Here is a 13188-nt window from a genome sequence, read left to right as displayed (position 1 = left end):
GTGTATAGAGCTCCAAGGAGATTATGTTGAAAAATAAAAAAAAATTTACCCAAAAAAAATTGTTTTTATACTTCATTCTAAAGACTTATTGAACTACCCTCGAAATAAAAATATCACAAAAGAACAAGAGACATTTTTCATAGAACTTTTTTAGACGTGCGAACTTTTATCTTAAAATTTTTTCGTATCTGTCATTGTTTCGAAGAAAAAGTAGAAAATTCGTTTATAACCAAAAATAATTCCCCTGTCTACAAAAGTTATTTAGCAAGCATCAAACTTACAAGATATCTTCATTATCAAAGCACAAGTTAAAAAAAAAATTGACAAAAAATGTAAAGGTAGGTTTTTTGAGAAAATCAATTAGACCTAAAGTTATAGAGGTTTAAAGAAAAAAAATCGGGATTTTTGAAAAACAAAGCACAAAATTCGAATACGCATAACTTGTTAGAACAAATTTTGTTTGCAAATCAGAAAAATACGCATTGCCTAATTTCCTCTAAGAAATAACATATTTCGCCCTCGAGAGATTCTGAGTTTTCAATAGTAGGGTCCTGCTTGATTTGAAATGGATTGGGTCACGTATTAGTTGAATTTTCAACCTAAAAAGATAAATTCTCCACAAAAAGTGTCATAGTTTATATTTCAAACAAAAAAGATGAAATTTATAAAGCAAAATAATTTTAAAACCAAAAAGGCGAATTTTTCAGAATTAATCTCTTTTTGATCTGAATCAAAAATAAAATTGTTGACTTTTCCATTGAAAATAATTAACTTTACTCAAAAAAATATGACTAGCAAAATAGTATAATTTTCAATAAAATAATTACATTTTTAAACAAAAGTTAGTAGATTTTTGTTTCCGAATTTATCTCTGTTGATTAAAAATTCTACTATTTGGTCAAAGCTGTTGGAGTTGCCAAACTGAAAATAAGAGAAGTCATATTTTGCACCGTTCAACACAGCAGGTTCCAACGAGATCTCTCGATATTCGATAAATAAAAATAAGTATTTGTGATTTCAGTAAAATTGAGTTTTAATTGGTACGCCTGGTTTAAATCTTTAGTTGAGCTACAACTACCCAGTTTCGTTTTTAATTACGAATACATTTTTCTTTTGTCAAAGTTTTCTTAATGAAAAATAAAAAAATAAATCAACAGAAAAACGTTGTAAAAATGGGACTGTCAACTATAAAAGAGCTGTAAGGCGTCAAATTAATTCTTTTTTTTTGCAATATTAATTCGAGTATATAATGCTTCACGAAAGTTCAGAATCAAGTACTGGATTAAACGCATTGCTAATTTTGAATATACTTTAATAAAAAACATAATATTGTACGTGTAAATATAACCTCGATGTAAATGAAAAACTTTAGGATTATCATCCTGACAGTCCTAACACTTTTGTGCTTTTAACTACTTATAAAAAACAATGCAAAATGTTGCTTTATTAAACAGTCTCGTGATTTTTTTATAAAAAAAAACTCACGAGATGTTCCAACACTTGACTCTTCTCCTAACCCAACTTTTGTGTTTACAAATGTTATGAATCTAAGAATTAGGATTTCCATTCGGCTGTCATTGTGTAAATGCAAGTAGGCCGCTCTTGCACCCAACCGCTCAATTTTAGTTGAAAACTCATCACTTTGTTTGAAAAATTAACTATTTTCTTTAATTAGTTTTTTTGGTTGAAAGTTTTTTTTAGTTGAAAGTAATTTTTTAACTGAAATTTAACTTACTCCAATTAAATTATATATAGTTTTAGTTAAAAATTAATATTTTTTTTTTAGTTTGGTTGACAATTTATATATTTTAGTACAAATTATTATTTTTGATTAACAAATGCAACTATTTCAGTCGAAGATTCTTCTCAATACAAAAACTCTCAACCCGAATGTTGAATTTTCAACTAAACTAGATAAATTATTAACAAAAAACAACGAAATTTTAACTTGATATTTCCATTTTAACCAAAAGTTAAATTTTTACTTAAAAAAAAAAGAAAGAATTTTTGAACAAAACCGTTCAATTTCAAACCAAAGTGATGAATTTTACGAATTTTGAATCAAATCCAAGATTTCTCAACCAAAATGTTGAATTTTTAAGAAAGAAATTTTTTTAAGTTTTAAGAAAGTAGTTCGATTTAAAACTGAGTTGTTAAATTTTCAACCAAAAAGATGAATTTTTAAACAAAAATATTAATTTACTACAAAAAAGACAAATTAAAAAAAAAATGAAGAATTCTGAACGATAAAGTTGAATTTCCAAGTCAAAAGAATTTTTCGTCACAACAAAATTAGTTTTTGTACTATCAAAAAAGACGATTTTTTTGATAAAATTGGGAGTTCTCAACCAAAATGTTGAAGTTTCAACTAAAAATGGTGAATTTTGAAACAAATATTAATTTACTATCAAAAAAGATGAATTTTCAATAAAATTCGAGAATTCTCAGCCAAACAGTTGAATTTTCAACTAAAAACATAAAATTTTAAACAAAAAGATTAATTTTCTACCAAAAACATTCATCATCCAGAAACGTACTAAAAGCTTTACCATATGTATTTTTAAAAATGAAATTTTTCTGAATTTTAACTGACTTTTACTAGGACACCCCCCCCCCCCCCCCCCCCCCCCACTCGTAACGTAATTTATGGAAGATTTCTTATTGGGTACGGACATAACCTTGATATTAACCGGATATGACAGGCAGCGCCCGCGGCGGCCAGATCCTGAAATTCCCAGGGAATAGAAACTTGACATTTTCACAAGTTAGCAGGTGTGCTATGTTTTTAAATATAATAAATTAATAGATGATTGGTTTTTAAAACGTATGTAACATTTTCGAACACGAAACTAAATAATAGAGGAAACTTTCTCACAAAAAGACTTAGTGAAAAAATTGTCTTTTCATGCCAGCTAAACCCGTTGTAGTTTCGTTGTTGATTATGAACATAACCATAACAATTGCCGGAAAATTAAAATTAATTAAAATTACAGGTGTTTATTAAATAACAAATATATTGTAATACAAAGAGAAGCATTAGAGAGATTTATAATTATAATCATAAATTTCCTAACCTTTTTCTTTATGTGAAAAATATTTTAAAATTATAACTGAGATACGGGACACTCACTGTGAAAACTTCAAATAAATAATTACATGTAGGTTTGCTTAAAATTTTCCTTTTGAGAAGTATTGCCATTTTGTAGATTTACTATTATAGATACTATGTATTTTTAAGGTTCCAGTAAACATTTACCCCAACTTTATGAACTCAAAATCAAAATGTACGACAGGTATCTTAGGACATGAAAATACCAATCGTTTTTTTATCCGGAATTGTGTAATTTGCACACTAGAATATCCCTATGTTTGAAATAACGCAAATTAAGAATATGTTCAACATTGATTAATTAATTTTCAATTATTTAACAGTCGTTAAATAAAAAATTATTACTGATTTTCAATAACCTTGACTTTGTTTAAACAATACTTTTTCACAAAATATTCTTCAAGAAAATCAAATTAAAATAAAATATGCTCCATAAATATCATGAGATAATTAAACTTTATAACCTCAAAATCTCACAACTAGCATTACGTTTACAAAAATAATAGATCGTATAAATATAATATTACTGGCCCAATTAACACAATAATTTTTCCAGGTACCTTAGTATAGTATTTTCCTAACTCGAGATTTTGTCAGCTTTCCTACAGGCACTCCCGTTATCTGATCATTTAACATTTTTTGTATAAATTCATTTATTTTCAATCGCATGTAAACAAATGGAATTTATCCCTAAGAAATAGCCACTTTTGAGTAACAGATGGCGCCAGACCGTTTCCGTGGCCGTACCCAATAATACCAATTTTTTCAGGTGTATCCGCCGGCAGCTTACTATGCGGATACCTAATGGACGAATACAAGGGTGTCGTTACGTTTCGAGTATTTTCGGTCGGAGCACTTACTTGGTTGACCATTTACTGGCTTCTGCAGTTGTTGCTTCGAAAAGCCAAAGCTTATCCTCTACAACAGGGTCATAGTCGTGAGTAGAAACGATTATGGTGCATGAATTAGGAACACAGCATATAAGGTACATAACTTCGAATTTCGATGTTACACCAAATATTAAACATATTAATTTTAAAGATTTAGAAATAGATCAGTTTATAATTTGGAAGCAGAAGTTATGTATCCTGAAATCCAAGACTTGCACACTATCTTCTCTTTACATTCTCAATTTATTGTTTTATTTGGCTTTCTAATCGAAATTTAACTCCTCTTTACAGATTTGGCGAGCTATGCTCCTCCCGATGATGCGATTCTATTGACTACGAGTCAGGAACTCCAAACGTATTAATAAAATTAATGAGTCCAGCGAAGTAACAAAAGACCAAAGTCGTTACCCCACCCTTCTTTTTTTTAAACTCTTAATTGCCATTCGTTCAATTTCACTGTTTATGTTCATTTATGAAAGTTTGATAGCGGTTTACAATGGATGTGCAAATGTAATTTGTGCGAGCTCACTTGTGATATCAGACAGTTTTTTATCGTTCAGTATTATATACGAATTGTAAATGTACTTTGCAAATATATTGTTTTTATATTAAAGCTTTTATCCACCGCCTTTATTAATAAATAAACATTTAAATATAATTACAAAGTTCTTAGAAATTAAAAAAAGTTAATTAACATTTTTTGATATTAGTTTTTCTATCTACTGGTCCAATGAAAATGATTAGAATATTAATTATTCTTAAGATTGTGAAAAAAATGCTCTTTATATCCATTTTTCACAATCTTAAGAATAATCAATATTCTAATAATATTAAGGGAATCAGTAGACAGACAAATTAACATACAACATTGTTAATTAATGTTACCTGGTCAAGGACCTTTATATAATTTTTGTTTTAATCGTGTAAAAAAATCTAAGAATTTATGGATCAAATTTGGATTCACACTCTCAAATTTCTCCATTCCAATTAAAAAAAAGAAGAATGTGGAATGAACACTGAAATATTTTTTGTTTGGGAATTTAAAACAATATAGAGAGAAAACGAAAGAAGGGAATTTTGAAATTACCTTCTTTTTCTTTCCTCTATTTTTAATTTGAATGGAAATATTTAACGAGTGTTTTCCAAGTTTGACCGTTAGATTCTTAGTTTTCTTAAAAATATATATTTTTCAATTTCTACAAATCTTGTCATGATATCAGGCGCCGATACAGACAAGTGACCTGACAAAGAACTATGCCTAATTAAATTGATCAATTGCTAAAGAATTTTATACTAACAATCAAGTTTCTTCTTAGCAGTCAAATTGTCAATATAAATGTGTCAGTGTGGCCTCTAAAAACAAAAACAATTTACTGCTCGTTACCAGGTATTGAAAAGAATTTTAATAGATTCAAGGGATTTTAAGAATTATAAATGATTTTAACAGCTTTCAAGAAATATTATAGAATTTCCAAGGATTTAAATTATTTCATGGAATGTTTCAAGTTTTAAAAACTTTTAAGGGATTAAAAAAGATTTAAAATATTTTACGGCAGTCCAAGAGATTTCACAAGGATTTAATATAATTTCAATGATTTCAAGGGCTTTTCAAAGATTAAAGCACAATTTTTGAGATTGAAATTAATTTCTTAAAATTTAGAAGGAAATTATAAGGTTTCATAGTATTTTTTAATGATTTCAAGGGACTTTATAGTTTTTTAAAGATTTTAAAGGATTTTTTTGGGATTTTAAGTGATTTCAATAGATATAAAAATTACGAAAGATTTAAAAGGGTTTTCATAGGCTTTGTAAATTTTTAATGCATTTTGAAAAATATTCTAAGGGATATAAAAATTTTTTCAAGATTTACAAATGTTTCAAAGGATTTTTCAGGGATTTTATAAAATTTTCAGTAATTCAAAGGGATTTTAAAGGATCTCAAGAGAATATTTTAATAAAGAGTGACGAAGTTAGCCTATTCTTTGGACCTCCCTAGTGACCTGGGGAAAAAATTTTAAAATATGTTACAGGTATCAAATTACTCGTCATTGAAAACCAAAATAAGCATCCATTTTCGTTTTTTTTTTATTTTCAAAAAATTAACCCTAATTGGGGGTTGAGAAGACCCAAAAAAATTTTTAATAGAAAATACTACTAATTATAAAATCATTTTTCCCATCAACCCCTTATCGATCAAGAAAAGACGTGATTTAATTTTGTAAGGTTTATTTTATAGAAAAAATACAATGAAAAATAATTATATAATTATTGGTATTTTCTATTTTTAATTTTTTTGGGGTCTTCTTAACCACTAAATAGGGGAAATTTTTTGGAATTTTTTAAAACTGACAAACGAGGCTCCCTTTGGTTTTCAATGACGAGTAATTTGATACCGGTAATATACTTTAATATTTTTTCCCCAGGTCGTTAGCGAGGTTTAAAAACAGCCTATTTTAGCGGCCCTCTTTCCCAGGATCTCCAAGGATTTCAAAAGACTTCAAATATTTAAAGGAATGTCATCAGATTTCATATACTTTCACGTGATTTCAACGGATTTTATAATATTCTAATGAATTTCAGAGAATTTATTAATAAGAATTGAGGAATTTCCAAAATTGTCAATAGATATCAAGAATTTGAAGGGATTTTGAGGAATTTCAAAGGATTTTAGGGTATTTTAAAAAACTTAAAAGGATTTTAAACGTTTTAGGATATTTCCAAGGATTCGAAGAAATGCAACAAAATTGTATGCGGTTCTAAAGAATTTCCTAGAATTTTAAAAGCTTTGAAGGTATTTCAGTAAATCTACCAGGATTTTTCTAAATTTGCCAGGAATTCAGGAAATATCAGATTTCATGGGGTTTTACTGAATTGCAACGAATTGTAAAGTTTTAAAATGTTATAATATTTAAAGGGAAATTTCATAACCCTATAGAAATTTTACTCAGATTCTCAAGATTGAAAGAGATTTAATTTTTTTTTTATTTTAAGCAAATTTTAAAACTAATGTTCAAAGAGTCATAAATCGCTGAACAGAACCTACCTAACGCCTATTTTTATATAATGAAATTTAAAATTTTCTAATCTCCCAAACTGATAAGTTTAAGTTTATTGCCTGTAAGAATTTAATAATTCTAAAAAACAGCATCCAGAACTGTACACTTGAAACTAACATAAACTAAACATTAAAAGTTAAGTAAACATTTGAATTTAATGAACTTTACATTCAAATATTTCGAATTTTTGAAAATATTCGAGTGGCTTTCGGAGATGTATACAGTTTCGCGAGTTGATTATAAATATTTTTTCAGTTTCTAGGAATTTAATTACAAAAATATTCATTTTCTACCAAAGAGACGATTTTATAATTATAACCAAAGCAATTAATTTGTAACTAAAATTATGCATCAGCAACTGGAATAGATGGACATTTTAAACCAAAAAATGAATTTTTAACGAAGAGTTTATTTTTCAACCAAGCAGTCTTATTTACAACAAAACAGATAATTTTTCAACTAAAATGATGAATATTTAAATGTAATACTTTAATTCTCAACTAAAAAGATGTGAATTTCAAAACAAGAAAATGCATTGTCTACCAAAAAAGATTATTAAAAAAAATACATGAATTATCAACGAAATTGTTCAATTTTCAACTAAAAAAGGCAACGTTTTAATCAAATAGTTGCATTATGAAATAAAAAGACCGATTTTCAATATAAAATGGAATGGTTAAACTTTTACTTAAAAGCTTTAATTTTCACCTAAAATCGTGAATTTTCAACTGAAATAGTTTCATTATAATAAAAAAAGATGAATTTCGAACCAAGAAGTTTAAATTTGGCCAAAAAGACGCATTTACGGCTAAAAAATATCATTTTTAGACAAAAAATTGAACAGATGAATTTTAAAATAAAATGATGGAATACTCAAATGTCATGGTTACATTTTTATAAAAAGAAATAATTTTTTTTAAAAACTGCTTTTTAAAATACTAGTTTACTTTAAAAAAATTATAAATTTTCAAAATGATGAATTTTTAAATAAAAAATATCAGTTTTCAAACACAAATTGAATACTTACATTTTTAGTAAAAACAATAGTCTTTAACCAAAAAGAGGAATTTTTAACCAAACACGATGAATATTGAAAATAATTTAATTTTCAAACAAGAAGATCAATTTCTACTAAAAAATATGAATTATTAACTAAAAAAAAGTTCATTTTTAAATTAAAAATTGAATATGTAGTTCAATTTTATTTTAAACAATTAACTTTCAACCAAAGAGAACTAAGATTATTAATCTTTAACTGGAATAACTGAATTTTAAAATTAAATGATGAATCATTAGCTAGAATAATTGAATTTTCAATATAAAACATTAATTTTCTACCAAGAAGATTAATTTCTACCAGAAATTGAATTTTTAATTAAAATTTTTTAATGAAAAAAGCGATAAATTTGCAACTAAACTGATGAATCTTTAACTGGAATAATAGAATTTTTTAACGAAAAGGATGAATTTCTAACCTAAATGATGAATCATTAACTAGAATGATTGCATTTTCAAACACGCAGATTAATTTTTATAAAAAGACGAATTTTTATCCAAAAAAAGATCATTTTTAACCAAAAATTGAGTGATTAAATTTTTAGTTCAAAAAAATGTGGGGGTGTCGAGCCTTCTGGGTTTAAGGGGGGAATGGGGGATAATGCATGAAAAAACGCTTTTTTGATTCATTTTTTAGAGATCTGTTTAAAGTAAATGTAGTTAAATGTTTTGCAGGTTAAAAAGTATTATTTTAAAAATAATTAGTAATTATATTGTAGAAAAATATCGTGAAATAAGCTACTGACAGAGCATTTTCGAGTACGCCTCTTGAAAAAGATGATTTGCAGTTCCAGCGATATCTCAAAGTTGATTTATCGGAAATTAAAAAAGTTAAAAAATTTTGTTAAAATATAAGTTTTTCCTCCCCACAACGATTATTTTTAGGAATTTTTTTTATTTTTGTGATCATTTGAAGTAAAATATGCGATTTTGCACGAAAAATGTTGTCATCTTTTAAGTGAAAACCAACGTAAACATAAAAAGAATTTAAACAAAAATATCGTTGGGGGGAGAATTTTTATATTTAGAAAAAGTTTACCAAGTTTGAGAAGGATCGGTTCAGTAGTTATTGTAAAATCGCTGTAACGAACTTTTAAAAAGCGGTTTCGAGAAAAACTCGTTTAAAGGTTTAAGCATTGAAAAAGTGAAGAAAAAAATTCATTTTTTTTGTACGATTTCAGCTCCTTTTTTCCATTACACTGTGCACACTTCGATTGACTAATGTTGGAACTGATAGCAGATAGTAACCGCGTATGATAAAAGGTCAAAAGAAACAAACACTTTATGTGAAAATAAATATGTAAACTGTATATTTGGATGTACAAAAGAACTGTAACTAAATACTGGAAACTTTAGAATGGAATTGAAAACTGAAACTTTACTGAATACCTTTAGTGTCTTTACCTCTGCGTGTTACCCGATGGTTAGTCACGACAGAACTGATGTCTATAACAGCCCTCAGGCCCTTTTTGCCTATGGGCTAGAGAAGAGGACATGAGACTCTTCTTTTCAGTCACATTTGGCACTTTTGGATATCGCTAGAATCGTTGTAATTCCAACAACTAAAAATTTTGTCACAATATTTAAAAAATATTTTACACCAAAAAAAAACAACAATTTTTTTGCAAGTGCTTATCCCCCATTCCCCCCTTAATCGAAATTTAGACTTTACCGTGCGATTCAAATGAATAAAGCAAGGAATGCAAGTAAAAACTTTTCTTTTTCTTCAGGAAAAAAAAAGTAAAACCCTCAATAAAAGGTGTAGAGTTGATTCACAAGACAGTTTTAAGATTGCTCACAAAATATTTAAACTTTTATTCAGAGTGAATTCGTCGTGAAGAAGCTGTCGATCGGAAAGTGGATACAATTCGCGGCAGTTCTCCACCCAATGATCGTGATCATGCAACATTATTCAATTAGAAGCTACTAATATGTTTCCTCCGAATCGCACCGCCTTCTTGAAAAGGGAGCTGCAAGGTCGAATATGAATAATCTGATAAATGTACAATATTACCGTTTATTATTAATGATAATAATAATAATAATTATTATTATTATCGATGTTGACTTGACGTAGTCGGTGTCGTAACTGGACTCGGAGGCGGTTGTACTACAATACCATGCAGGTTCAGAATTTCCCCGGCTGAATCGCAGCAGTCATTTACCACAGCTCCAAAGTTGCTTGGAATAACCGCGGAACTACCTTCGCTGGAAGATGCCACACTACTATTGGCCTTGAGCGAAGACGAAGAGGCGAGATTAGCCTTTGAACCCCTACTAGGAGTTGCAGCTTCCAGTTTTCCATGCAGCTCAAGAATTCGACCTTGCAGCAGGAGGTTCATCTCCATTTGCGCTTTGTACTTGGATTCAACCGCCTGGAGTTCCGCCTCGTGTCGTTCTTTCGCCTCCAGCAGAAGTCGTTGTTGGTCTATCAGTTGGGTCTCCTTCCGAGCTTCTTTGTTTTCCAATTCTCCTAAGCGACACCGATATGCCTCGACCAGAGCCTTACCAGTTTCTACTTGTCTTCGAAGAGCTGCAAGTAACAAATATTGAGATTGCCGATTATAGAGTTCTCAAATTTCCAAGAATTTATGCTGATCAAATGCTCTGGAGAATATTCTCAGCGATTAAGCTTAAAAAGAGCATTTATAGAAAATTTAAAGCATTTATTGTTCAAACAAATATATGACATAATTACTACAAATATTTTGCAAAAACATTCTCCAGTTAAATAAAGATATACTTTTTTAAATTAGAGAGTTCCTGCAGTTCAGGCAATTTCAGAAAGTCAGGGAATACCTGATCAAGTTATGAGTTTTTCGTAAAACTTCAATTTTCGAAAAACTATTGGGAATGATTAAACTACGACACGCCACCTGGTGACAACAATTCAAACTATAAAGAATAGGCACGATTTTAAAGATGCATTTTAATTTGTGCATAAAAGTATTTTAACCATTTTTTGCGAAGATTAAAGTATTTATTGGATAATATAAATAAGTCTTTATCGGAAACAAAGTATTTTAGATGGAATTTACATATTATACCGCGAAAAACCACACTTTTTGACAAAAATATTTTTCTAAAAAAAAAACAATTATTGTTCACTTTATTGTGATTTTCAAAAGATTATAAACTTGAATGGACTTATTTTGAAGCAAAAATGAACTCAAAGTAAATTTTTATTAATTTATAAATGAAATATTTACTATTTAAAAATCTGATCTAAAAGTTAGTTTAGAATTCGTATTTAAATTCCAGTCGTTTATGATTCGTATTTGGCATAATATGGATAAAATTTCTTGCTACATGCATAAATATAAAGTTAATTTAAGCTTACAATGCATTAAAACTCACATGAAATAACTGTATTTGTTTTTAAACCTATTTCACAAAAATGTACTTTTTCACTGTATAAGATGGAAATTCTATCTAAAACTAATTGTTTTTTTATGAATATTTGTTTTCAGTATTCAATCATTGTTCTATACATCACAAAACAATCGTAAAAACACTTTTATGCAAAAATTGAAATACGTTTAAAATTGTACTACTCTTTATAGTTCCATTTTTCGGCACCATGTGGCGAAATGGTAGACCGCCATTCCCAATAGTTAAAGTTAATTTTATTATTACGGTTAAAAATCGCAACTGTTTTGTTACAAATTAAGTTATTTTTTTGTTGAGAACTCTAACTATTTTAAAATTCATCGTTTTTGGGTTGAATTCAACTATTTTTGGTATAAATTTAAAATCCTGTTTGGTTGAAAATTCAAATAATTAGCTGGAAGTGGAACTATTTCGTTAAAAATTCGCTTATTTGGTTCATGATACACCATTTTAGTTAACAAACCTTTTTTCTTTTGTTCAAAATTTAATTATTTTGTTGAAAATTATCTGTTTTTATTGAAAATTTAACTCGTACAAGTTTGGTTGTACATTCAAATATTTGTTTTAAAATTCATTTATTTTATGGAAAATTTGAACTTCCTGGAGAATATTTAAGCTTCTTGGTTACTAATTCCTCTTTTTGTTAAAAATTCTTTAAAAAATTCAAATATTTGGTTGAAAAATCACGTACTTTGTTGAAAATTCGTCTATTTTGGTAGGAAATTCATCTTATTGATTGAATTTTATACTATTTCGTTGAAAATCCACATTGATTTTATTGAAAATTAAGTTTTTTACTGAAAACTTAATTAATATATTTCAAGTTAAAAATTGATTTATTTTAGGTGAAAATTGATTTATTTGTTGAAAATCCGTCTTCGGCAGAAGAGTACTCTCATTAGTTAAAACTTAATCTTTTTGGTCAAAAATAAATTTCTGTGATTGAAAATTTAACTATTTTATTGAAAATTCGTTTTTTTAATGAAAATTTATTCTATTAAATGAAAATTTAAGTAGTTTATTTTTTCTTCAAAAATTATCTTTTTAGTTAAAATATTTTCTGTTTTGTAGAAAATTTAACTATTCTATTTTTGTTAAGAATTCATTTCTTTGGTTGAAAAAAAAGGTTTAGTTAAAAATTCCACTATTTGAAAAATTCATATTTTTGGTTGAAAATTTATGTTCTTGGTAGAAAATTCATCTTTTGAGTTTAAAATTAAATTATTTTTTGAGAATTCACATTTTTTAAATTGAAAAACGATTGTTTTAACTAACAATTTAATTCTTCTATTTTTGGTTAAAAAATAATTTTTTGGATGCAAAAAAAACAAACTATTTTCTTGAAGATTCATTTGTTTTTCATTGATTGAACATTTATTTTTCTATGAGTATTTGTTGGTAGAAAATAGATCTTTTCTGTTGAAAATTGAACGCAACTAAAAAGTGTTTAAAATGTATTTAGAAAGAATATTTTACATTAATATTATTAGTCTTCTAGGTATATGGTTGGTTTTATACATAGAAAAAATAAAAAATGGGGTTATTGTAGCAACCCTGAATCAAACTCGATTTAAGGTGGCTTGGACGTTTGGTGCCGTACAATGTGGGGGGCACTGTGGGGGCTATCTATCATGCGATCAGTCTTTATTTGAATTTTATTGATATACGCATATTATAATGTCATCTT

General features: G+C 27.7%; 2 protein-coding genes across 5 annotated transcripts in view; one reads left to right on the top strand and one right to left on the bottom strand.

Moving 5' to 3' along the window:
* Window positions 1-4606, top strand: part of LOC117177081 (major facilitator superfamily domain-containing protein 6-B) — a 15400-nt gene extending 10794 nt beyond the window's left edge. For 3 of the 4 annotated variants that reach the window (XM_033367566.1, XM_033367565.1, XM_033367568.1), the window contains 2 exons: window positions 3879-4046; window positions 4291-4606. In XM_033367566.1, the coding sequence (XP_033223457.1) occupies window positions 3879-4046; window positions 4291-4361 (239 nt within the window). In that variant the 3' untranslated portion in view covers window positions 4362-4606. Of the gene's footprint in view, window positions 1-3878; window positions 4095-4290 lie in introns of all 4 variants that reach the window. The other variant, XM_033367567.1, reaches the window with a different exon arrangement.
* Window positions 4607-9653: 5047 nt separating this feature from the next.
* The window catches only part of LOC117176153 (hamartin), a 30464-nt gene continuing 26929 nt past the window's right edge, over window positions 9654-13188 (bottom strand). The window contains exon 13 of the mRNA XM_033366237.1: window positions 9654-10644. Within this exon, the coding sequence (XP_033222128.1) occupies window positions 10166-10644 (479 nt within the window). The 3' untranslated portion in view covers window positions 9654-10165. The remainder of the gene's footprint in view (window positions 10645-13188) is intronic.

Source organism: Belonocnema kinseyi, chromosome 7 (assembly GCF_010883055.1).
Source record: "Belonocnema kinseyi isolate 2016_QV_RU_SX_M_011 chromosome 7, B_treatae_v1, whole genome shotgun sequence".
Taxonomy (NCBI): domain Eukaryota; kingdom Metazoa; phylum Arthropoda; class Insecta; order Hymenoptera; family Cynipidae; genus Belonocnema; species Belonocnema kinseyi.
The sequence above is the reverse complement of the archived record's forward strand: the minus strand, read 5'-3'. Positions and strand labels throughout refer to the sequence as shown.